Source organism: Apaloderma vittatum, unplaced genomic scaffold, assembly GCF_000703405.1.
Source record: "Apaloderma vittatum isolate BGI_N311 unplaced genomic scaffold, ASM70340v1 scaffold13725, whole genome shotgun sequence".
NCBI classification, from domain to species: domain Eukaryota; kingdom Metazoa; phylum Chordata; class Aves; order Trogoniformes; family Trogonidae; genus Apaloderma; species Apaloderma vittatum.
In genome coordinates this window covers 4,969-32,932 of record NW_009715574.1, presented here as the reverse complement: position 1 = coordinate 32,932, position 27,964 = coordinate 4,969, and the positions used below count along the sequence as shown (strand labels likewise).

Here is a 27,964-nt window from a genome sequence, read left to right as displayed (position 1 = left end):
GTCAAACAAAAACGCATTAGCCATGCATATGAGAGTGGTAACATATTCATGGTTTTTATTGTGCTTGCATTACTTTCCATTTCAATTTCTGAAAAAGCTTCTAGTAACTATTTATTTATTTAATTCCGCTGTTTGCCATGGTCTCTGCCCTGCAGACTCCTTTCCCTTTCACTTCAAACGGAACTCCTTTGTACGTAGCAACACACTGGTCATCAGTATGAAGATCGGGTTGGATTTGCTCCCAAATCTTCTTTTTGGGATTAAGTTCCTTCTCAGGATCACCTGTTCCAAAACAAAGAATAACATAATAGCACACAACACAGAAGGCAGTGCAAGAGGTCTATGCAGGCACACATCTGTGACAGCCCACATTGCACCACTGCACACTTTTTTAAAGAAAAAAAACCCCAAAACATAACCTGTGGTGCTCAACATGAAAAAGTTAATCAGAATTAGGGATTGTCTAGGAGTTGTTTCCAGAGCCTCTCTCAAAATACTGATCTTTCAAGGGAAAAAAGGTTGCAAGCAAAACATGACAAATACTGTCAAAAGGAAGAAATTAAACCATTACTAGTTTTTTGGTTTTCAAAATTTCCTAGAGACCAAAAGGATTCCTAAGAATTAAGCAGATGCGGACCAGAGAAGTACACTACTCACCAAGACACAACTTAAGTTGTTGGCAACTTAAGTTTAAGAATTAATGAATTTTTATAAGCAATTAATATTAATTTGGCAGGTGCCTTTACAGTGGAGAAATACTGAATTTAGACAAAAATAGCCCAAAAATTAGATACTGGCGTAGAATTTTAGGCCCGAGTTTCAACACTGTTCTGCTACTTTTTGTACTACATCAGCAAATCTGACTGCTTCAGGATCTCTAACAACCATAAAACGCAGGTTTCTTCTACTAATGTTCTGAAATACTGTTAACAAATTACAGAGAATAGTAAAGCATTTCAGAGTTGTATTTTTCCTATTTTTGAATAAGCATGAAATGCAAAGTATAAGAACAAAACAACTAAGCTAAATAAGCTCTCTTGCTGTAAAGATACTGAATAAACTGCTGCCTGCTGACATAATCTAGAAAAAGCAAGCCAACCAATTTGCTGTACAATTATTTTCTGTTCAAAGGTTAGGTAAATTTTATCTCTTAATACTAATACAATGCACATTCTCTTAAAGAAACCAAGAGATACCATTAAAAAGTTATTTAATTATAATGTTGTCAGGTGTTCTTGACCTCTTGTGTGAAACATAGCCAGAACAAGTGAAAAAAACTCGCAAGACTTGTTTTAAATATAATTAGAGCACATTTAAATGCTGAAAGGCATCCCATGCTATTTCCTTGTTGATACACTATATACACTTTTACTTGTTTGAATTGCCACAATGGCACCATTCTGTCCAAAATGTTAAAATCTTAAGTTCTAGAACAAGCAAGAATTAAAAACCAAATCTTAGTAAACGTATCCTCCCTGAGATCCGCTGAGAAGCCAGGTTTTCCCAAAGGAAAATGAAGAGTTCTTCACATAAGCAACATACCAAGTACTCTATCTTCCACTACTTGATGGAAGTAAAAAAAAAATAAATTTAAAAGGCTACGGAGATTTAAATGTATGTGTTTCTAGTAGCTGGTCGAAATTACTGTTTGGGGCGATCCTGAGTGGCTGACCAACAGGCAGTTAAACGAACTACTCTCACTCCAGCCTGCCTTACTGTTTTTCTCCTTTAATTTTTTTTTCAATGGCTCAAGCCACTCACATGCTGAATGCTTGTAAAAATAGTTACTTCTGCCTGTTTACGGGTCTAACTTCTATAGCTTCTGTATCTGCAACTGCTAAGAAAAGTAGACCAAGCCAGATTTCTCTGAAATCTAGCCTTGCTACAGCAAGATTCAATAATGCAGGTGAATTATTTCACAACCACAAAGTAATTAATATTTAAAAGAAAAACTACTAATATCATTATCAATTAAACATTTACACTTAATGGTGCATTTTCCCAAAAAAAAAAATCCTGCTCAATGCTCAAGCTGATGAACAAAGACAGGATTAGATTTAGACCCAAGTGAATGCATATGAACCAATAAAATGATTAAATAGAATGTTAAGTGATCCATTGTGCATTTCCTTAACCCTCCTAAAATATAAAAAGCAAGTGAATTTTTTCAGTAAGAAAAAATCTGACTTGTATTATAATAAACACACTTTGGATGTTAATAAATTTCTTTGGAATCCTGCGTTAAGCTCCCTTGGGATCTGTGGTGAGCTCATATTAGATTAGCATAGGCACCAATTTTAAATACTACCAGAGCTTTAGGCTGTGCATTTTCCATTGACTTTTCCTCACTGCATTCCTTCCTCCCAGAAAATATTCTTTAGAAGGGTTACTATAAATAAAATAAATTTAAACTTATAACAATTTAATGAGCTTTGCACTCTCTTTACATAAAGAGAACCAAAAAAAGAGATCCCAAATTTTGTTTAACATATCATTCAGTCTAGCAGTTTAAATATTACAAAAGAAATTCTCAGAATAAGCAAGAAACCTTTCCACTTTGTAACAGGTCAGTAACTATTGAAAGAATCTATGGCAGCACAGGAAGGAGCAAAAAGATGCGGTGATGTGTGACCTTACACAAAGTTAATACCACTTAGCCCACTGTAGATTGTAACAATGCAACCAAAGGAAAGCATCCACACACCAAAGCTTTGATTAAGCAAATCCATTAAACGCAGAGTAACCACTGCACACTAGTTTCAAGCACCACCTCTCCGTTTTGTTTTGTTTTTTTGTCTTTTGGGGGTTCTTTTTGTTTGTTTGGTTTGGTTTTTAAGAGATAGTTACTAACTACATTGACAGAGATTCTTAGACCAGAATGATTATTTTATTATATAACTTAAACAACAGATTTGTGGTTCCTGTGGCATTTATGCATTGAAGAGTTTTGTCAAAGCACCAATTATACTATTAGTCAGAAGATTTCACACTTAGTTGTGAAAACTCCAAAAATTATTTTTTTAATTGCTGTCTTACAGCAGTTACTGTGTAGCAGGGTATAGTATTTACAGACATGCAACAGAAAAATTTTTCTATGGTTTAGAAATTGGATCTTTTCCACTGAAGGCAGATAGAAATTTAATAAAGTTCTTAATACAAAAAAGGTCCAACAGATCTTGAAGATTCATGTATCAGAATATAAAACAGTGTTAAAGTTCCTCTAAGGATACTAACATCAAATAAACAAAAAAGAACACTCCTCCAGACAACAGCATTCCTTATGAAATCACTTCTCTGTAACACCCAAGATGGTTCTAGGAAAACTCTCATTTCTGCAGGAAAAATTTCAATTGGTTTGAATCAAGGTATCATTTGTTTACTTTGACTAAATAAAATGACCAAAGAAAATTAGCCTGTATTTCACGAAGATTTTCTATGGTGGAAAGAGAAGGCTTAAAAATAACCCGAATCCAAGCTGTCTGATAGACAGTTGCATGCATTTCAGAGTTGCTTTATTGTTGCTGCTGCTGCTTCTGTTGCTTTGTAGGCTTTCATACTTCAAACTAAAATAAGACCCAGCTGTCCTTCCTATTTTAACTTCAAAGATTCAAACTGAATCTTTATGCTTTAAAATTACTACTCTTAAAAAAAAATAAAATTCAGAATATAAATGGTTACAATTAAGCACCGAAATTAAATGTCATCTAACATAGTAAGAATTCTACATTCGTGATAATAATAACAGTGAAGAGAGGAGACAGTAACTAAGAAGCACATGAAATTTTAACACAAAAAAGGTGAGAGACATATGTACAATCCCATTAAAAATTGAGAAAAAGTTTTCTGGTCTCCCAGTGAATTTCCCTTTATAAAGTATAGTCAATCAGAACATTAAGTCATAGCAAGCTGATCTTCCTTCCTTCCTGTTTCAGAAATACCTTGATAGACCATTGCTTCTTTTGTCATATGCCAATGAAAATATATTTTTAAAGCCTCACAGTTTCAATTGTGAGAAGTATAAAAATATTCATATACATACATACACACGTATACTCATGAAAGATATTTCATGCAAATATGTTTAAGCATTGAGCTTGCCTAGAGGTTCACAAATGAGACTTTGAGCAACCTTCTGTAGTGGGAGGTGTCCCTGCCCACAGTAGGGAAGTAGGTCATTTTTAAGGGCCCTTCCAACTCAAAAAAGAAAAAAAAAATTAAAATAGACTGCTGCACAGCTAGAAATTGTCAGTGGTGCAATAACTTTAAAAGTTTAATATGCTTCTATGTAGAAAATAGAAAGCTACATCATTTTCTTACATGTGAAAGCCATATTTTGAGGAACAAATTCATCCTGAAGATGAATGCTTTGTTGATAAATGCACACACAAAAAAGTCCACTCAGTATGGGAAACACCAAGAGACCGTTTTTCCTTAAGACAAAGCGATGCAGTGATCCTGACCAGACAACCACTTACACATCAAGAACTTGATCCAAATAAGAGCTGATTGGAGTAGGTTTGGGCTGGTGCTGTGCAAATTTCTGGGGCAAAGGATCGTAACAGAGGAGCCTGCAGGCAGCTCCAACGTGGTACCAGCAACTGAGCCACCTGCGCATCCTCACCTTTGTGGAACAGTGCAGCATCAAGGTCTCACGCAAACCTGCTTTCTGTTTTGACAGTTGAAATGAGTAAGAAAATACAATAACTCAAATGACCAAGAGGGGGGAATCTCTTCTGTGGACAGAAAGTGCACAACACGCTGCACATGGATCAGAAGCCTGTTTGATCCTGCATCAACGTGTTCTTCCCATCATCTGTGCAAGCTAAGAATAATATTTATACATTGTCGGCTCTAATAAACATAATTTTAAATTACACTTTACAGAGCGCGAGTGCCTTTCTTAGTGGGATCAGAGACCAGCATCTCTTCATGAAAAACACTTAAAACCATGATATAGATCACAAAGTAATAGTGTTAATAAAAATAGCAACCGAAGAAGCTGAACCTGACTGGATTCCTTTCAGCCTGTGAGAATAATGAACTGGCACTTGGGCAGGAGGGAAGCACTTACCAGCATGCTACATTTGTGACGCTTATCTAAGCTCCCAACAGGGAGGGTAAGAAACTAAACATTTTTGTAGATGAGCAGCAGGTGAAGGAAATGGGGAAATGGATGAAAATAATCTTTAGAGAAAGTTTGATTAGTTACTTATTTATATTCTGGAAAAAACCCACAAGGTATTGATTTTATTAGGTGGGACGGTCTGAAGTCTGTCTGTAGAGAACCAAAAAGTCATCTCATCCCAGAAAAACAAAGAAAAAAAACACCTGGTGAATATTATAGTTTCCTCTCATAATATGAGATTTCCACTGCCTCCAATATTCTTCATCCCTTGCACCTCAAAAAAAAAAAAAAGTGTTGTGACACTTTCATCAGGGGAAAGAGCTGGAAGCAGGAACTTAGTTATCACTTACACTGAGAAATCAGGAAGGATACTTTACATTTGCTTACTGTAAGTTACAAAGTGCAAATAAGTTTGTCTATATATTTCAAAACCAGAAATACTGAGACTAAGAAACTTCTCTACTGCGAAATACTGAGTCTTAATGAAAGAGGGTAATTTTATATTAAAGCACTACACAACTTTTTCTGCTACAACTACTTCCCTGTATTTTCCAGTTTTGGGCGAGCGGTTGAGTATTTTCAATCCTTTATTTACACAATCTTAGCTAACAATATGAAAGTTTGAATACAATGAATCCAGAAAATTTCAACAAAAACATGCAACCAACTTTAAAATACTGTTTCATCTGCTTCCACACTGAGGTCACCTTGGCAAACCTACTTACCAGGAAAACCTTCAAAAGTGATTCTATCCCCAGGTACTGCCCCAGGCGGGGGAGCCAGAATTTCGACTTTTTCTGGGGAGCTGGCACACATCACCATTGCTTGAGATACTACTCCTCTCATCTTTGCAGGTTTCAAGTTACAGAGTAGTATTGCCATCCGATTCTGCATCTTGAGGAGGGAAAATAAGAGGATGCAATTACTTAAATGCCACATGCTTTTGGGGACCCTAATTATTTCATTACAATAAAAAAAAATAATTGCAATGAAGAGACCTTAACACAGATGAGGGAAGCATACAGCAATAGATGCAAAAATTTTAATGCCTGTACACCACTAACAAACAACATTAAAGAACTTACTACTAATAAAGACTTGCCAAAACCAAAACCAGATATCACAAACTAATCATTCCCAAAAATGCGCAAGAATGATCCCTAGTTCTCTATTAATGATTACTTTGGATTATTTTTTCCAGACAGAGAACAGACTGAAGAGAAAATACTGTTATTGCTGCTGCATTCTATGCACTTCATGTTCATAGGTTTATTTAGGAAGGCTTTTAAGATATTTTTTCTACATGCTTTCTTGCAAGCAGACTGCTAAAAATGAGCAATGTGAATATTTGCCCACTGCAAATCCAGTAACTGGACACTATCAGGTATCAGTGCAGAATAGTCAAATACCCACTTCCAGTAACCCTCTAGAAGAGGTGTGAAAGAAAAATAAAATCTTGAAGTCTTAGGTTGTTCCCTAGATTTATAAACCATGCTTGTCAAACACAGAAGTAAACACAGGAAGTAAAAATATGCATTTTATATTCCAGTATTGTTTAAGCCACTCACTGCCGGCTAAGTTAAATTTATATCCTCTTTGCTTTATTTCATGCCAAACACTTCAACAGTCTATGAAGAGAGTTGGAAGACAAAGGCTTAAGAAGCTTGGATGACAGCAAAAAAGTTACTATGGGTTCTCTACTCCATACCAGGAAACCTAAAGGACGGGTCACAGCTGTCTGGTTTAGCACATACTGTGCACACACCCTGTGTATCAATGGAATCACAGGAGTCAGAATAAGATTCCAGGATAGAAGTACTGAAAACAGAATGGAACAGATTTGGGATAAGGGTACCTCTCCATTTTCTGGCAAATACTGTTAAGAATTAATCCCATTTGCATTTTGTTTTTGTTTTCAAAGTAGACGTAAAAGATGTAAAAATATTTTAGCAGAATGAAAACACACCTTATAAACAAATGAAGGTCTTAACATACTTTAGGAAAAGCTATTAGTAAATAATTTTGTCAATACCTGATCCAGAGGAACGTGTTTCACTAAACCGCTGACCACAGTCCTTCGGCTTGTTTCACCAACATCCACTTCCTCAACATACAAAGTGTCTGCATCCGGATGCTTTTCCGCAGTAATAATGCAGCCAACACGAAGATCCAGACGAGAAACATCTACAGGCTTTGCATCACTACTTCCAGGAGCTGGCTGCTGTTTCTTCTCCTTCTTTTCACCTATTAAAAAAGTTTAGTTCATGAAATAGACATTTTTAAAGGGCACGAAAAATATACATGACTAATGCAAGGAAAAGGTGTGATATGATCTCAGAAGTCAGTGTAAATCCCATGTGAAACACAAAGGAAGAATAATACTACTAGCTTCCTAGCAGAGAATCACCATACAGACCCCAATCTAGATTGTTACAAGTAATTACCACCTTAGGACAAAAGTGTAGCTAAGGTTTTTAAGTGACAAAGGCCACATCAATAAGTCTCATAATACTCTTTTAATAATTAGCAATGACCAGTAAGTCTTGCCATGGTGCTTCACCAGCAAAGCTAACCTAGACAGTCACAAGTCATCAGGTTACCAGCACTTAACAACTTAACTCTTGACTGCAGACAATGCTGAGTCACTGCAACTGCACTGCTACAACTGCAAAGCGACCCTTGGCAAACATTCTTCACTTTCTAAATATACAAGTACGTGAAAATGCCCACAGCTTACGAGGCCCCACTGACCCAGTGTCTTTATCTCATGTCAAAGGAAAGCTTATCATCACCCGTACATACTGTACAGTACAAAACAGCAGTGAAGCAACACTCCCCATACTCAGCCACTTATTTGGATATTCCTTTCAGAATGAGCAAGTTATATCGAGTTTGTATACAAGACTGTCCTGTCTAAAAGCCTTTTGAGATTGTTCAACAACTATAATCTCTGGGGGACTAAGAATTACTTACTTAAAATAAGCATATTTCGTTACTCTTTCATCCAAGATAGCTTACACATTAATCTAAACTAAACTCCCTTCTTTAAGGATTAACAATAGAAAGTGGGCAATTTGATTTATTTAACATTGTTCTAATACAGCACTGAAATCCAATAATACATTCAACAATAAAAAGGCAGAGTTGTTGGGTTTTGCTTGGTTTTTTTAACAATAAAAAAGCAAAAGCTCTTCCAAAATGAACACAAGGTCTACTCTTTAAGCCTGGCTTTAATTAATCAAATTGGAATTAGATTAATGAAACCAGTCATATACACAATAATTCAGGAGGAACTGAAAAAAAATACCATCAAAATACTTGATATTTAATACCTTACAGATCATTTCAAAGACCTGCTATCTTTATCCTTGGTATCATTTCTCACTGTTCTCCACTTCATGACATTTCTGTATAGGAGTCTGGATCCAAACAAATCAGCTTCTAGCATCCTATTTATGTCACTTCAGAGAAATTAAGTCTGCCACCAATTAAGGAGAAGAAAACCCAGCAAAGCATGTCTGTATACATCATACATGCAGACGCACAGAAAGCATCCATCTCAATGCCACAGGCTAAGGAGAGAACTGCACTCTTCTGGCCAATGTCAGAGTGAGCCCAAAATCAAAATGCAGAGAAGCCTCACAGATGGAGTTTGCAAGAAGCGGAACAAAGAATACGGGAATAAACAGAAAGGAAACAGATGAGCTAAGTGATGAGATGATAGATGAGAAAGCAAAGGGATGTGAGTTATTTCATAACTTCATCATTTTTATGACTAAAAACCGAACTTTAGATATTGGTTACTTTGACTGTTAAATATTATACCTACAATAGATGTTGAACTCCACAGAAAGAGCATGAGCAGGGCTACTATTTAATGTTCATGCTATATCTCACCTTTTTTCAAATACAGTCACTCGAACGAAAAAGCCAAATAGATCGCTTTCTAAATTTAAGGTACTTATACAAGATGAGGGGAAATACAACACAAAACCATATTTATTTTTCCTTACTAGCTGAATAGTTGCTCTATAACCACTGAATATTTGGAGAAAACAATGAATTCCCTGATATGACACATGGCCTTGGAGACAACAATGAATTCCCTGATACGACATGTGGCCTCTGCTTTTATATTTACAGCTCTGTGGAATATTGACGTGTCAAGGCTGCAGTAAGTCAAAAGAATATGAAGTCGTTTACATTGGCCTGTGTACAGGTCACCAGAAAAATCAAAGAGATACAGTGCCCTATCAGCATAACATTCAAACTCCGAAAAGCTATCAATCCATGGCAAATTAATAATAATTTGCATAAAGAATGATTGTAAAACATGAATTCAAGTACCAAGAAAGACACCTGTATTTTTGTGCAAGTGTAAGAGACACATCTTTTATTCTGTTAAGAGCGTTTGTTAAACTTAAGTCAATGTAGAACATGAAAAATTAAAAACAGGAGAAAAGGTGCTAGGAAACCTGCATACTCCTCTCCATACCATTTCATCACTGTTGACATGGATGCATCTGATCAATTCTGATAGAACTTCACTGAGCATAAGAATTTTCCAGGGAGGAGAAAAAAAAAAAAAAAGGCAGAATACTTATGAGGATGCAGAAAACTGCAATTTAGCACTTTCCCTTTATTATTATGTTACGCTAATACTGCTTGCAAGATATTTCGCTGAGCTGGTCTTCGCCTTTTGCTTGCACCGTCTTCATGGTAGAAAAAAAAATATTTCTAACTAAGCCTCAGAAAAGAAAGGCATTCAGTCTGGAAAAGCTTCTCTAAACTTTGCGTCCTCCTCTTCCTTCCTCCTCTCACCTCCTCACCCTGCTTTTTTTTTTTCCCTTCTTTTTTCTTCTGCTTTGTGTTTGTGTGTATTTTGCTTTTGCTTTTTTCTGTTGTGGGGTTTTGTGGGGCTTGGGTTTGTTTGTTTTAAATAAGTGAGTTCAGTCACATTAAAGGAGATTTGGCATGTATCCCAGTTAACTAAGAATCTGTGGCTTACTCGATGGCCTTCATTAGCTTCAAGCACTTTCAAGGTTTTAAGAGCTAGCACATAATTACTTACAGTGGCTTTTTTCTATGCCCAAAGGGATGTAAAAGTACTTGCATAAATTAGATGTCTATCACAGCTCAGAAAACTGAAATACCTTTTTTTTCTGCTTTTTCCTTCTTTTTCTTTTCTTCATCTTCACCTTTAATTTGATCTTTGGAACCAGGAGACAGTGCCACTGCTGCAGGTTGCGGAACATCATCTGAAAACGAAGCTGCAGAAACGGCTGTGCCAGGAGGAACTGTGACCTGTTTTACTAAAATCAAAACCACAGAAGTTACACAACTTTGAACACTGTGGCATTTTAAGTTACCAACATAAATGAAAAAGTAGAGGAGAACTGCCGAGTAGTGAAGCACAACACTAAAACACATTTCAGAACTCAATCCATATGTGATTATTCCAAATCAATTAAAAACAATGCCTTTGCACATTTGTTAGATGGGGAAAAAAGTGCTAAATACAGTAACTTATGAGCAAACATCAGCTCCTTTTGTAGTTTATTTCAACATCCAATTATCTTTGCTACTATCTCCTTATTTCCATTTGTGTTTGTCTAGTTTCAGTTTCTAGCTACTAGCTTTCGCCATACTAGAGACTATTCTGTAATTTGCTATTTATAAAACCATTTTTACATGGTAGTCAGATCATCTCTCAACTCCTTTTTCTGATGAACTAAGGACATTGAGCCTGAATTATCCCCTGCTAAGAAGTTACCTAAGAAGCCTTAAAATGATGTGTGGATTCCTCACTTCCCTTCCCTAAATTTTCCACCTAACTTCCTATTTCCCTTTGAACTGCTGATACAGAATTCTGGACATCAGTTCACTATGGATCTTACTAGATGAAAGTATAAAAATCACCTCCTATCTACACACTGCTCTTCAAGAACATAATTAAAGGCTTTTTACCAAATCACTGTACTGGGTAAGCATCATCAGTAGATGTAGACAGTAGACTACTGCTGAGCAGCAGATAGCATCATCTAGGCTCCTTTTCCCAAGAAAAATTCAACCAGATGGTCTTTCAAGGTCCCTTTCAGCCTGGGCTATTCTATGATGTTCATGGTTGGACTTTATGGTCTTAGAGGGTTTTGCCAGCCTAAATAATTCCAGGATTAATTAAGGTTAGACAAAGCCTTCTAGTGTCGCTATTATACACTTCTCCATTCTGCATACATACTTGTTAATACACTTCAGAGATTTATGATTAACTTTCTTGTGTTTGTCGATACCTGCTCTCTTCAACAATAAAGTGATTTGCACAAATTACATTCTTACAAACGATTTTTCAGAATCATTTGAATCTGAATTGTGTTATACCAACAACCACTTGCTTGCTGTTTGCTTGCTAGTTGAAACATAAAAAGACTTGTTTCTCCGATTTTTGAAAAAATATCTCAAGTGGTATTTTTAACGTTGTGTCCATCTAATTTTTGTAGCAAGTACTTAATCGTACACTAATTTAGTTCAAAAGAAAATTCTGAATTTAGTCCTACTACCTTTAGACACTACTACCTTTTAGATAAACTAGCCAAATAAAGGAAGATGCATGTCAAGCTAAATATTAATTTCCTAGTCCTTTCCCATCTTTGAAAAAAATCATGTACCTTGAGACCTCTCTCTCAAGCATAACAAGAGATTCTGAGAAGTACCCTTTACCTGTCAAGAATTGCTGCAGACTGACAGAAAAAGAAGAAATATAAATTAATGGTTTGGTTTAATATACAAAAGGGCTTTATTCTGCCCAAAGCAGAAAAAGAATTCTCTACCTTTATAAAATGCTAGTCTCTTTGAAGGATTAACGTGTTGTTTTACCAGTAAAACATTCAGTATGGTTGAATGCTAGCTTCCAGCTACACCGGACACTATCTTACCCAATTTACCATACTGACAGCATGGGTAAAAATAGTAATAGCTGTTGAGTGCAGAAAAGACTTTCTTTGGAAATAATTTTAAAGAAGACAGGTTGGATCTGAAATACTTCAGTTTTGGTTTTCTCCTTTTTTTTTTTAATATGAATTATATAATAATCACGCGAGCTGTACAGAGGTTCACAGATGAGTGCAAAGAAGGAAAAACAGTGCCATAAAGGCTGGTCTTACTAAAGCATGGGATTCAAAACACATTGTTTCTAATTTTACATCACCACAGATTTTCTAATATGTCGCTGCCCATCTGTACTTTGAACTACGACTTGATTTTCCATAGGGATTTTTCAGTCATGCTAGATTAAATACTCAGAATATCAAGAAGGGTTAGACATTCAGCAATTCCTAAGGTATTACAATGAGTCATTGTCATCAGTCAAATTTTGGGCTTATTATGAAAGGTACTTTTAAAAAAATATACAAAAAACCAGTTCCATGCCTGATTAAGATTTGGCATATGCACATGTTACACTTGCAGCATAGTGAAGTGCTGAAAATTAAGAACTTGTCATAGGCACGGAACCTAGAAAAATTCAGAATTTGTAAGAAATTCTAAAGAGTCACATACACAAAGATAAAAACCAAGTTGAATTAAGATAGTTTTGATCATATTTTGTGCTAACTCAATCTGTGTTGTATGAGGATAGGACTTTTTTCCCCACCTCCATTTCGAATTTCTGCCTCAATCAGCTCCTGTTTCAGCCCTTCAATTTCTTTCTTCAGTTTAGCATTTTCTACACGGAGCTTCTTCTCTTCTCGGAGAGATGCCTGCAAGACTAGAATTGACACTATATTAAAACTGACAGGTTTAAATAATTAGCATTCATCATTTGGCAAACAGACATATTACTTTCAAAGAAACCTGATGAGCCAAACACAAGAAAAAGTGGAAAATTTCAAGGAGTACATAATCACAAATATTTTTGAATCCCTTTTTTGTTGAAATAGACATTTTCTATAATAGTAACGTACTCTAGTTGCCCCTCAGCATACTAGCTCCTTAGTCTCCTAAAGAGACTCATAGAAGAAAAAAAATAATCTCAAGAAATCTATCAGGAAAAGCTTGAACATTGTTGTAATATGGAGCACCTTAATTCACTGATATCAACAAGTACTAAATATCAAAATTGAAGGTGTGATACTTTTGAGAGAATCCCATAGTTGTGAAAAAGCAGTAACACGTTCAGGAAAATGCATAGTGACATATCCTTCACGACTCCATTTCTTCCCCCAAATGGAACCCTGTCCTATCAAGTTTCCATAATTTGTTTGTGTCGTTAAAACATCCTTGCTTTCTCTTTCACAATGAACAGTTTCCAAAAACCTCATAAACTAGAAGAATTGGTGCTACTTATCTTAGAGAACGTGAAACACACTTAAAAGTTTGAGAGCACCAATGAAGTCATCCATGTTCTCATTTTTTCCTATGAACATTAAACTTCTTAAGCAGATAATTAACATTAATCATAGGCTAGATAATTCCTTACTAGCTTTCTCCTTGAGCAGAGCAATTTGTTGCTTGAGGTATTCAATAACTTGATCAGCCTCTGCACCTTTCTGCTCCAGTCTGTTCAGCACTGCATTGTTGGCTGCCATCTTTACCAAGAAACGGGCTAAAAACCTAGACAAACAACAGACAGACTAAAATGAATGATTTCTTAATGTAATAATGCTACCATCTCTTACCATATGAAACAGTTCTAAAATCATTTGCTGAATAAGAAAAATTGCTAAGTGAACAAACCGAGCTCCCACCTCCTAATGCAAAGCCCAAACAAAAAGCAACATTAAACAGAATCTGATGTTTGACAGTTGCTTTCCAGTATTTTGGAAGAAAAGCTACTTTTCTTCACAGCTGCAGGAAACATGTTCTTCCTTCACAAAACAGTAAAAGAAATACACCTTCTCAGAAAGAAAGGTTGGAATAAATTAGGGAAAAAAAAGAAATAAAAGGGAAAAAGTTGGACAGAACATTGTATCTTGGTTTTAGATGAAAAATTTATAAAGTAGAAACAGAATTTTACTGAGACTATGAAAACAAATATTCCATCAAAAATTTCCAAAAACTTTTCTAATAAATTTATTCAGAATACACTGAATACTTCATATATTGTGGTTGTGCACACATTACTTTAAGTAGAATTCATCAGTATTTTTTCTCATCTTGTGTTAAATATAATTTCTTTTGCAGGTTTACACATTCAGAGTTATTTTAGCACCAGTTTCAACTGTTGTCAGTTCCACTGAAATGGAGGGCCAGGCACACAGGTAACAACTTAAAGAAGCAGGAAAAATAAAAGACCAGTAAATGCAAGAGCACAAATAAATGCTCTCTAACTTTCTTTTAAGTCACTCAACTCCTTTTACTGGGTTTCTCTAATGGTCCGGAAACTAGCTATGACTTGTGTACAGCCCTTTTTTCTTGATAGTTACCAAATTTGACCTACTTCTCTGCAGCATTTGTGTCTAACCATAAAAGCTCAAATAGTAGCAACAGAATGACAACACACATAGTTGCTTCTATCTGCAGCAGATAGTGCTTTTCCTTTCCCACTCAGTATCTAGATGAAGAAAAAATTTGTACTAACAGCTGCCTCATCTGTGAATCAAGAACACTGATTATAGTTGGGAAGAAAAGACGCCTTGCAAGCAACCATGAAGCAATTCCTGTGAACTTGCCCATCAGTTCCAACAAAGGGAAGAATTGGGAATAAAATGGCACTCCAGATGCAAGCACTGGCTCCTCAACTTTGTCAGAGCCCCAAAATGCCTCTTCTCATATCAAATTGGCAGAAAAGTTTCCATTTTAAGGCAAGATTATTCTGACACTATGACCTAAATCTGGTTTTAATATAAAATATTGTCTGTTGGAATCTGCAGTAAAAGCCGTGCTGAAGACAAAGCAGGCTTAGAAATAACAGAAAGGTGACAGATACAGTCACACTCATGTCAGTGTCAACATTTATCACCTTTGCTGCACTCTCGGTATCAATTTGCATTTGATATTTTTTGTTTTCTGACAAAGAGCTCAATTCTCCATATCCATGCATCTTTCACTAAAAATAAATAAATATGAATAAAGATAAAGACAATAAATCAGGAATAGTGTAATTAAAAGTTCTGAAAGTAAAATTCAAAGCCAGAGAGAGATACAGTAGTCAGACAATGCATGACGTATATTACTCCTGCAAAAGTGATGAATGGAAAAACATCTTGCCTTCTTTGTAATCTAATACAATCAAAGTCTGTTTTTACACACACTGTTTTGCTTAAAGATGCGAGAGTATTACTGCCATCACACCTCCCACTCATCCACAACAGATTTTTCTTTTAAAAGAAAGAAACTCATGGAGAGAAAAGCAGTAAAATCATCTCTGCAGGACAACTAAAGTAATTTTAATATTTAAATGAAACTCTGCTAATAAGAAAAAAATTAAATAACTTTCTTTTCACTTCCAGTCTGAAAAGAGAGCATTTTGAAAAGGAAAATGGTGATTCCAATAAGTTACTGATTTGGATGTCAAATGGAAACAGACATAAAACTGTTATGGCACAACATAGCATAATGCAAAGCCTGAGGTATTACTGTCTACATACCAGTACGATTTCTTGCAAGCTACATAGTCTCTCAGGGGAACACAATACTAACAGCAGAAACTTTGCCAGCAACAACAGAAATGCTACTAAAACTTCAAAGTGAATAGAATTGGTACATTTTATAGGTTTTAGCCAAGCTGGCTAATGAACTGAAGATCTGGAAATGAAGTTACATTATTACAATGGGTAGACATTTTCCCACTTGTCAAATAAATTTCCATAAACCTAGTGTTATAACAATAACACAAAGGAATAGGTATTTCCGATACCAACATAAAGAGCCAACAGGCTGAAATGAACTGCTACACAGGCACAGGAACCCATGCAAAAACCAGCAAAAACTGCTTGAAAAGGGCACACAAATTTTACTTTTTTGATCCACTCTTTATCATAAAACACAAACCACATAAAAAAACATTAGCATTGCAACAATCAAAGGTTACAATGAATGATTTTTCTGGAATTATTTTTTAAACTCTTCCTCTATTTCCTTTGCCTTCTATTAGCCCCCACACTTCACATACCCCAAAAACCCCAACAAACAAAATTTGGCAAAACCTCAACCAACCAACTCCATTGATGATATATACACTAAAAAAGGAAAGAAAACACGGAACAATGTAGCTTAAAAAATAGAATCCTATCTTATGACAGGTACATTCTGACCTGTTTTGCAGAAAATGCTCCAGAGGCTATCTGAAAGTAAAGTCTGTGCCAAACAAGCAGCTTTCCCTTCAAACAAAAAGTAGTTCTGAAAACCAAGTATCAAGTAGCTGTATTCAGATTTTCTGAAAAGGGTAACCTTCTGAAGCTACCTGGTCACCCAGCTATGGGCAACTGTTTAATCTGAGACCTCTGAGGACTACTTTGTTACCTGCAAGACATGCAGAACTGCTCCAAAACACACTTGCTCCACTGTAACAGAATTCAATTTTCAAATGACTCAAATCTTGCAGTTATTCATGAAGTTATGTATCACCACATAGAAGTTGCTTAATTTCTCAGCATTCCATTTGCTGATTAAGAGAATTGTCTACCTCTTAAAAATTTTTTTTCCCCAAACACAAAGCACTGCCTGCTGCAGTCTTCTAGGCAGCTGCAATACCCTCCCAGCGGTAAACAGGCATTATTCTACTCTGTTTATCAAGAACACATAATGTGTAAAAGTCTCCAAACTGGCAAACTCTCTAAAGCAAGACTTCTCATATAGTACAAATTACTCCAAAATTACAACACGCTTTCAAACACCAGTTTATCAACATTGGTCTTCATCTTCAAGTAGATCAAGATTAAAAAGGGAACAACCCAAGAAGGCGCTAAAAGCGTAAACCTTCTTGTAGCTTGCTCCTCGTTATTAATATTACCCGTTTTAAAAAGCAAGAAAAAGCTAAACCCCCCATAAAATTAATGAGAAGATTAAAACTTAAAAATCTAAAATTTGTTTTGTTTTGGAATCTATCCATAGTCCAAACATGGAAACAATTGCTTTTCATTATTGGAAAAGCAATCATTTAACCAAAAAACCAGAAATTGGAAGCCAGATGATTCCCAAAACCTAAAATAATGATGTCTAAGCATTCCTTCTACCAGCCAGAGGTATAAAAACATTCAGTATTTAGAAGTTCTCAGCTTCTTCTTGCAATGCTTAGATAATGCTGACACACAAAGTATGTTTACTAACTGTAAAAGGTCTAATCTGCAGGCTGTTTAGTCACAAGACTGACTGCCTACAGATCAACACGCTCTCTGTGTATGCATCAAGTACACCTATGACAGTGATGCAGCTTTATTTTGGCATTTGCAATTCAGTAAAGTTTTAAACTGCTCTTTTAAGTGGCAGGCATCTTGTTTATTTTTCTGATTCTTTCCCACAGGACTTTGTGCGACACAACCAAATGCCATGCATGTTTCAGTTGGTCACCTCGAGCATGTATTGAGATTAAAAAATTGCCAACTTTCACCTCAAATGATGTAAAACAGAATCACCACAACTCTTCCTCATTGTGCAGCTGCCTCGCTCTGACCCATCACTGCTCTTCACTTTGTGCAAGCTATGGTGGAATCAAGTATTTCTACTGCAAAGCCAATCCTATCGATCTTTAGCAAAGAGCAGATAGCAATCAGATAATTGCAGAGAATTCCACATTTATGAATAGCTGCCAATCAAGACCCAAGATCAGGCAAGTAGCCTCAACAGGGAAAATCGTAAGTCTACAAAATCTGGTTTTCAGCTGAGATGTTCTGTTCAAATTAAAAGTCTGTCATTAAGCAGCAGAACCAGTGGGTTCAACCTTATTCTAAAAATTGTCAACAGCACAAAGGTAATTTCTCCGTTGCTAAATAAAATTCACTAACTTAAACTACAGAAAAATATTTAATGGCAATTCTTCTTCCTAAGCTTTTTGTCTTAAGTCCCAACCAGCTCTCAAACTCCCCTCCTTTCATGAGATGTCTTGAGACACTTTATCGGGGCCAACTTATACAGCAAAGTATTTTACCTTCTGTAAATGATAGAAAGTATCAATAATCACTTTTGTGTCTGCAAAAAGTGTGTTCAAAGACTTCTATCTGAGCATCTTTTTAGAGTATGGTCATTTCTGGCAGACAATCTTACAAAAAGCCATAAACATAACAGAATGTGCCAGCTGTCTGCCAGATTCTGCTTCTCTATGCTTTGCACTTCTATGCACCACCAGGGCACAGTGAATCAGATTTAAGAATCTCACACCACACCTTTTTATTCTGAAAAGTAAGGAACAGTAGTGAGGAGATCAAAATAGCAAACTGTACCTTGTCCTACCTTCTCCTGTCTCAGAGAATTGGGATTCATGCCTTAAAAATCCATTCTTCTCTTGCAGGTTTCTCCTAACTTCTGATACAGTTTCCTGGACCTGATGCTGTTAACATCTGTGGCTAAGACTTACAATATCTGATTTGATTTCATACAGTAGAAAAACTTAAGGTTAAGTTTTCAAAATTAGGAAAATTTAAGCGAAAAAAGAAAAAGAACAACTGAGGTGAGCTACAACTGACTAGTTTTGAGACTAAATCTTTGTTGTGACTTGATCATCTCTCTCTGCTTCACTCTAATTAAAGCACAGAACACCATTATCAGCTCTCAATTTGTTATTAGGGAGGCAATCCTCTAACATTTAGCTAGAAATTTGCAGTGATATAATTCTATTGCTAGGACATTCTGGAAATCAGCTATATTCAGTAAGTTTCACAGACTTCCCTATCACCACCACAAAACGTTGCGTGTTTCACTGATTTTATAACCATTACACACTGTAAAATGCAGTCACGGCTTTTATACACTAATGCAATTCTAAAAGTTTAAATGTTTCTAGGCTTCAAAAGACAGAAGAATTAGATTTACTTATTTGAAACACTGTTTTTCCTAATTTTTAACTATGGAAAGATGTAATTCCTTGATTGCAAAATGAAGTAAAAGTTGAAGCTGTTCATAAACAGGTTTCAAAAAAATGTGCCTTATAAACCCCCATACAAATAGACTAAGATATCAGTAAGCAGCAATGTAATGCTGAGAAAGAAAACAAATATCTTTTATATTAGATACAACTTTTGCATGTGTGAGACTACTTAATCACAATTAAAGCCTTGGTTTCCTTGTTATGATAGAGCAAAAAGACAAAATGCACTCCATTACACTTAAATACTATTTCACTCACAATGAAAAGACAGGCACGTATCAGTTGAGATTTAACTACCAGCTCATCTCTCTTTCAGAATTAAGCACATTGTTAGATCTGTAAGGGAAGAACACAGGTTTCCTGAATCTCATATTGTCAAAGTAAGTTTATACAACTAAAAATATAGTTCAAGGCCCTAAGCAAACATGTAAATTACCAAAATTTAGACTCTCACCTAGGCCCCTCTCCACAAACAGAAAAGGAAACCTACCAAAATATTTTTGGCAGAGCAATGGCAAACACTTGAAAAGCAACAGCTAGGAATGGTAGCAAATATATATAAAACAAACAAACAAAAAACTACAACAACCAACCACAGTATTTTTGTCAAGATTTTGAACAATGTTGATAAATTCCAGTCTAGAAATTCAAAATCTAGAAACTATGATCAAATAAATCATCACAGAAACTCGTTTTGGATTCTCAGTACTAGATCACTGATCCCCTAACAAGTAGCAGAAATGTTGACTATAAAAGATCAAATTAAATTTTAACTATTATCTTTTCCTAAAAATAGAATTCTCTTTTTAATATATAAAAAAAGAAATTATAGCCTAAAATGTAATAGGGTATAATAAATTATGGAAACAGTTTTGTGGACTTAAAATTACAAAAAGATACCTTCCTCATTCTCCCAGAAAAAGTGACTCCTATAGCTGGGGCTTTAAACAGTTGAACAACCCTATTTTTATTTTTAGCACTTAAATACAATTTTAAAAGTATTCATATACTATAAACTCCTGTGTAGTCAGTATTGAAAGCTACTTGCCAATCAGCAGATTTTTAGACAAAGTTGTACATTTCTGAAATATGTTATTTCGACTCCCATCTTTTGCACTGAGAGAGTCCAAGTAACTGTGTTGCAGATTTCCAAATAACTAACATGTCTAACACAGTCCATGCAAGTAGCAATGCCAGCCCCAAGGAATGATTTGCTCACTCTAGGGAGTACAGTCCAACCCTTCTGGCTGCCAGATAAATCAAGCTCAATCCCAGCTGCAGACAGGTCTTTTAGTAGTCCTAAGAGCCTACCCCTCCCTATTTTAAAGGGCTGTAAATAGTAAAAACACACACAACCAAACCTTTTCATATTGAAACAACACTGCAGCATGAAAGTAGTTTTTTTAAAAAAAGAAGTGATGGAACATTTCACAAAAAAAAGGCTAATCCACTGGTACCAGTTTTGAGGCAAGAGAAATTACTCAGTAATCATTATTTTTAAACATGAAGACAAGTCTGTCTTGAAAGGGAATTATGTACCAAAGTCATAAGCAAGTCACAGCACTACCGAGAAAGGCAAAAACCAAATCTATGAGAAGCAATGAAGAAGACAGGCATATGTTAGAATTAATAAAGACAGACGCATGAAATTTTTACTTTAAGAGTATTATAACAGGCTATGTCTGAATTTCAATGGTTCTCTTGGATCTGTATGGTAGAGATAATCAGAGACTGAATAGGCAGAAGTAAAAATTATTTCAGTATTCTGTTCGAGTTTGCATTTCAAGAATCAGTAGATGCCACAATATGATTAATTAACTTCATCATATCTTAACATGCTACAACTGCAACATTCAAAGGCGAAGTTAAAAGTACTTGCAATTTCACTCACATGCTTGCTGTAAGCTTATACTAAATTTGTGTTCAGGGAAAAGTTTCTACTAATGCTTGTCTCAGTCCAATTCTGAATTTTTTTTTCCCACCTCTGAGAAGACACCCCAAGGACTAAACAAAGCAGAAACATGACTACAAGGAGTTCTGTCCAGGTCAAGATGAAAGTCAAGTAATTTGGATGTGGTTTCTAATGAAATTTTTCCCTTCAGAGCTACCGATAATTTTCAGTAACAGAGACTGTATACAAAATTATATGTTACTTAATTTATTGATCTGAGAAGATTGCCCAGTAATTCAATAGACAGAGATGGCTCACAACACAGCTCAAAAAACCCAACAATTTCTTTGCACCACTTGGCTCAAGCCTCAGCAGGTTACACATCCACTACATCTGCCAGGTCCCCTCTAAGTTCAGTAGAGATTTATCTGCTTGTCCCTTATAGTGGAGGCTAAAATTTAAGTAGCAGCTCATATGCCAAAACAGTTGGACAGTCTTACATATTTTTTCAGCAGCGAGTATCTTTTGGGTCCCATTGTGTTACTATTTTAATAGTATTATCAGAATGTTATGGTAAACTATCACCATGTACAGAAGGAACTCTCACATAATTCTATGACGGAAAAGACAAAACACCCACAACACACTACCTGGTTTCTTTGACCTTAAGTACTGATTTCCAAACTCCAAATATATACAATTCTTTGGAACAAAAAACTTAAAAAATTGACAAGTTGTTTTTTGGCTTTTTTTTTATTGTTTGGTTTTGTTCTTAATTTATAAAAGCTTAATTTTCAGAACAATGGTGTGTCCAGTAGCTATCACTACATAGATATATATATATACAAAACCAAAAAAGAAGCTGCTAAATACGCCTCAACGTATCCTCATAAACCTTCCTCAACAGGTGACGGACTTACAATTATAGACACATACATATGCCTATAAATTCAGAAATATGAGCAGACTCAGCTGCATATGGACATGTCTGCAAGGTCAGCATATGCCATAGGAACTCAAAGAATCTGTACTGGAGTTGAACCTCTACAGTTTTACTGGGGAGTAAAAGCTTTAGATTACTGTTTTAACTACAGAGTAAACTACCCATAAATCAGATAGCAGAAGAATAATCACAACTGCACTGAAATCTGCCTATCAATATCAAGTAGAACACTGTTTCTTAGGTATTTTATTGATTTTTTTTAAACTTTAAAAAGCAAGCATTCACACCATCTCCTTAATTAAGAACAGGCATAACAGTTATAAAAGGATAAAGAAGAAAAAAATGTTTACTCCCTTTCCCTAAGGCAGGTCTCACTTAAAAACAAAAACACATTTTAAAAGTATCTCTCAAAAGCCAATCTTTTCCTTCTAGGGAGCGATAAAGATAATAACACTTGGCAAAAACCTTAGCTGCTAAAAAGACACTTTAAAGATACCTTCTCAGAAATTTGAGAGTTTGGAAATAAGAATACCATTAAGCATTGTATTTTACGTCAGCAATAGTCCGCAAAATAACGGTATTGTTTACATAGTTCACAAAAACATATATCCCCTTTTTCAACTTTAATTTACAATACTCTTAATGTCTAAGACCTGCCTAGTACTTACATTTCTCAGCTGTATTAAAAAATAATCTTGAAATTTATTACTTTTACATCAATGTTGCCTTTTCTACATGTAAATGTAGTAAATTGTAGCACAGCTAAAAGAAAACATTTAACCATTCAGTTCAAGCAAGCACTAAGGTTAAAAACAAACATTGTTTATTCCTGAAAGCATTCAGTAGACATCATGCAGACGTATAGCAAAGGAATTGGTGTTTTCTAACTACAACTGCATTACCAATTGCTGGTATTTACTGAGGCAGAAAATTTAGCAATTCTTTTACGTGGGCAAATTAAACCCCAAAAAAATTTTAACCTGAAAACACGCACATTTGTGTGCACATGCAAATAATAGTAAACACTTCTTAATGAAGAGCAACAAAGTTGTCAAACAAAGTTTTAAAGGGAATAACGAGTTCTTGCCTGAACCTTGAGCCTGCAGTTGCAATATCTTATTTACAGAGGCAAAACCCTTTGACACACTCAACAGCCCAGTTTCATTCATCACACAAATAATTGTTCTTTCCATGGTTGAATTTACTTACACAATATAGGAGGATGATATTCTAATAAGAAACTTCTATAAAGATACTAACTTAGGCTGCACAGAGAAATTATTTATTCAACTGTGGACCAAAAAGTATTAACTTTTAAATCTAAAGTGGGCTGACAAGAACTAATCCTCAGGAGCCAGAAGCAGTTATGTCACTTTAAAACCACATGCCAGCAGTATCAACCACTGCATATTCCTGGCATCAGCCTCAAAACCCAGGCCCCTCCTTTCATCACATACCGAGTGAATAGACTTAAAGAATCTCCAGGTACAACTATTAAGCAGTGTACCTATTTTTTGGATCAATGATTTTAACTTGAGTGGAGGAAATATACAACACTTTTCCCCTTGTGGAGTTAAATGAAAGGAACTTTCAAGAAAAAGGCTTTCAGTAGATTTACATTTCTGCAGATGAAGACTTCACTACTCTCAGCAGGCAAACAAGTCAACCAACTTTTGAAGCAAAGATTGTACAAAACTACTTGTCAACCACTTCTAAATAAAGTGCAAAAAGAAAAAAAAATCAAAGGATACTTGAAATCAAAATGCCATCTTTCCTTCTGCTCAGACATGAATATCCACCAAAGAGTTGTATTACTAGGTAGTTATTTCAGATCTACTGATTTGAAAGAAAAGAAGCTTTTATAGTAAGATGCCCTTTTTATAAAAAAAAAAACCCACCACTTTTTCCTATATAGTAAACTCTGCTTATATTTAACACATATTTTTAAAATGAGAATAATTTCATTCTTATTAACAGAGAACCACCATGCAGATTTTATACACTTATTTCACACTTTGAAAACCAGTTTGTCAAGACCTATAAATCAAATGTAAACCTCATGCAAAAAAAAGCCACTTCTGACTACGATAGTTAATTCTAGCTTTCATACAGGAATTAGATTCCCAAACCAGAGCCACCTTGAATGGGCTGGTCCTGGCCTGACTGCTTTTCTATATCCTAAACTAAAGGGGAAAAATCAAGAGGGTTTTTGATTACCTTTTAGAATTCCTTGCAAATCTCTAGCTGTTACAGGACAATGTCCCCATCTTCTTCCTCCCTCTGTTAATGTAACTTTGCATATGTTCATTAATAAGTTCTCATAAAAATGGTACTGAAAATAACTAAGCTACAAATATCATTGTCACCAAATATCTGGTTTTACAAGCACTCAGTAACGCAATTTCAAAGTACAGTCAGCAGTCCTCTGGGCACTGTCCAGAATAGGAACATGGTTTTTGAGTTATGTTATTCAGTGTGTTAGTCTAGGTAAGCTTTTAAAACTTCTAGGATGAAGATTATTTTCCCATCTTTTAATATTAGATCTGCAGAGAGAAAAAAACCACAAAGCCAAATAAAACCCTTGTGCACTCATCTTGGACACTGAGAGAGCTGATGTCAGCTATCGAGATTGACAATACCTGACAGAAAAGTCATCCAAGCACCTTTCAGGGAATAGTGGTATTTCATCTACAGATCCAAAGCTTCCTTTGTTTCTAGAGTTTAAGACAAATTGAGCTAAATTCAATTTTTGCCGTGTTCCAAATTATTGTTAAAACTCCAACCATTTTAAATGCTTGTTTGCAACTAGAATATGCTGCTTTAGCATCTTCAAAAAGTGCAAATTAGCAGGTAAATTCTCAGAAAAATTTAAATATAAGCTACATGTAAAGGGGAAAAAAATAAGTAAATCTGCACCTAGTTCTTATCACTAGTATTATTTTATAGATGGCCATATGGATATGAAATTACCTACCCACTGTGACGTAGCAGCGTAATTCAACCCCTAAGAAAAGATTAATTTCCCTGGTGTAGAATTCAGTGTCATATCCTAGTTGGCAATAGTGACTTCTTTAGTGTGTAACTATTGCCAGTTACTAGAGTGCTTCACACAGAGAGTTCCAAACCTTACAGTAGGACAAACACAAATGTGAACTTACAGCATTCACTCCAGAGGAGCTGCTACCAAGCCAAATAGTGTGCCTCTTGCACGTCGTGTGCAAGCCTGTGCACCCATGAGGGAACAGCAGCCACTAGCTGCCCCAGCCAACTGAGCTGCTGAAGTGATCTGCTCACTTATCTTCAGAGTCTGAAACAAGATGCCACCACAAAGCTGTATATTAAACTGTAATTGAGAAACCCTCTGGGATTTCTAACCCAGATCCAATAGGCATGGATCATTTCCAAAAGGCTGTCCCAAAGTCAAAGACTAATCTTTAAACTATTAATTCATACTCAGTTGAAATAATGTTGGGAAAACTCCTGATGAGAAGGAAATGAAAATAAAAATCTTCTATAATGTATAGTTTTATGCCAAAAGATTGTACCAAATGATCTCAAGAAGAGGTCTGCTAACTCGAGGCAATTTTTGATGATGTTTTATGCATTGCCAGACACTTTTAAACGTAAAAAGCATCTCAAAATCTATTTGTTTTCAGATTATTAGGATATGACACAACGCACCAGGGAAGCAGTTATGAGAGGAATTCAATTTTCCTCTAATCCACCTAATCCAACAGAGAATCTCAGTCAGGTTTTTTCCAGCATTCTAAATAAAGAATTGGTTCTTTTACATGAATTGTGTTTAACAGATGACCGTTAAATGCTTATGTATTACTTTCTAATATGAACACTTGTTTAAACTTCCCTCTACAGTTTTTCAGTCAAGGAACAGTTCCTAGGCTGTTAATTTATACAAAGTGGCATAAGAACTTAAGAATTGTACATAAAGTTGTGGAGCATAACAAAAATTGTAAGAGCTGTCAGCAGAAGATATTTCTTTTCTGGAATTTCTCTCTGAAAACTGTACACAGCAGAGAAGAAACTATCCAATTGCCATTGCAGTACAGTATCAACATAATTTTCTTCATAGACAGCAAGTGTCAACAAGTGATTACAGTTGCTGTTATAGACCCCACTGAGGCATTTAATCCTCAAGACAGATCAATTTCAGACTCTCATAACTCTAGGTTGTAAACATAACTTAAAGAGAAACCTTACCTTCATCTCAGTAGGCAGAGACAATTCCCTCACTTACCCCTTTAAAAGTAATCCATGTCATTATTAATAACGTTCACACTCAGTATGGACAATAATGTTTTTTCGGACAAACATCCCCTCCTCACTTTGTATGGACAGAATGGGTGACCAGCCTTCCCTTACTAGGAGGCCACTGACCACCTGACAATATTCTGACAAAACAGAATGACACAAAAAAACCACTGCAAATGTGCAAGCGAACAATTGGAAGGTGTTCTGCTCCCAAATTCAGAGACAAGATTATTCAGATGTTGACTTGTTTTCCTAGTTAGATTTATCCTGCCACTCCTGCCCTGATCCCATGGCAGATTTGAGGAACAGAGCGAAGGACATTCAAAAGGAACATACACGACAATCCAAAATCAAATTCTTTAGTGGTCATGTGCTATTGCTAATGCAGCTCAGTGTTAGCCAGTAAGCAAAAGCATTAAAATTATTGGAGTAGATTAATTATCATAGTAAAACAGTATACAAAGGAACAAACAAGAAATTTAATTGTTCCTCTTTTTTTCCATTTTAATAAGGCACTTATTTAAAATACAATATTGAAAACCAAAATTGCAATCTAGCAGTAAGAAAGATAACACCAAGACCTGAAATAGCCACTATCTATCAGTCCTGAAAGACATGTCATTTTTCAGATGGTTTCACTGGGGGAGGAAGTCAAAATTGGCATTTAGAAAAATCCTATAAATTAAACTGATTTCTTTTTGGGTTGGCCAATCATCTGGTTTTACAGAGTATAAACAAGGAACAGGTCATGACTTGCATTATAAACAACTGCCCTGTAGAAAACTGAAAGGGGACCTGGGACACTGAATTTTGTCATCAGGAAAGCCTGCAACTGCCATTCCTAAACCCACAGTTGTAACTGCTTACAATTTCCTAACCATACTGAACTTATAAAAATTTTCAGAAGCGCAAAGCATGCTCAGGCAAGGAACTTTTCTTATTTAAATTTCAACATGTATACTTGAGACAGTTTAGGAATACTCAACATGCTGACAAACTCAAAACATTTGGAACCATCACGCTGCCCAGGCAAACTAGCATATTTTTATTATGCTCAAAAAGTGCCTTCTCCTGTTCTATGAGAACCATTCAACAGACTGGAAGCACAGGGGCTACAACTTCAGGAGGGAAACACCTGCTTGCAAAATGTTTCATGCTTGTTACAGACTTCACCATAAATGGCTAAAAAAAGTGTAACAGCAACTAGCTAATGAATTAATCAATGAACACAACACCACATCACAAACATTATAGAGAAAAACAACTTCTCACCTGGGAATATATTGCCTTGTCATGCCCCTCCTCTCCAGTTTAAAGGGAGGAAAAAAGAGTAATACATAAAAATCACTTCAAACTTGTAATTTCTCCAGAAAAGAAGTGAGAAAAGACAGGAGGAAACAAAGGAGAGGCAAGACAGGAAAGGCCTGACTAGCCACGTTTTATTATAGGCAAACTCTCTCAGCTGCTCAAGAGGCTTCCCAAGCAAGATTCACACTGCAGTCATGCATACTTGAGATACCCCCCCCCCCAAAACTGCCACAAAGATTTGCTTTTGTTCAGATTCTCCTTTCCTGTCTCTCAATGTTCAGATTCTCCTTTCCTGTCTCTCAACTTTTTAAAGACACTTCAAAGAAGATCAAAAAGCTTGAAAGGAGTGTGTCTGGTTGTTTAGTCTATAGAAAAGAAGATAGATGGGAGATTTGGTCTCAGTTCTTCAAA

At 35.7% G+C, this 27,964-nt stretch overlaps 1 protein-coding gene across 1 annotated transcript; it reads right to left on the bottom strand.

Moving 5' to 3' along the window:
* Positions 1–45: 45 nt before the first annotated feature.
* On the bottom strand, positions 46–25,119 carry AIMP1 (aminoacyl tRNA synthetase complex-interacting multifunctional protein 1). The gene is made up of 7 exons (XM_009869207.1): positions 24,951–25,119; positions 13,599–13,732; positions 12,774–12,887; positions 10,279–10,437; positions 7,158–7,369; positions 5,851–6,019; positions 46–282 (listed from the first exon to the last, which is right to left on the bottom strand). Exons 2-7 carry the CDS (start codon positions 13,705–13,707, stop codon positions 116–118), a joined length of 930 nt encoding a protein of 309 aa, XP_009867509.1. The 5' UTR covers positions 13,708–13,732; positions 24,951–25,119; the 3' UTR covers positions 46–115.
* Between the last annotated feature and the right edge of the window lie 2,845 nt (positions 25,120–27,964).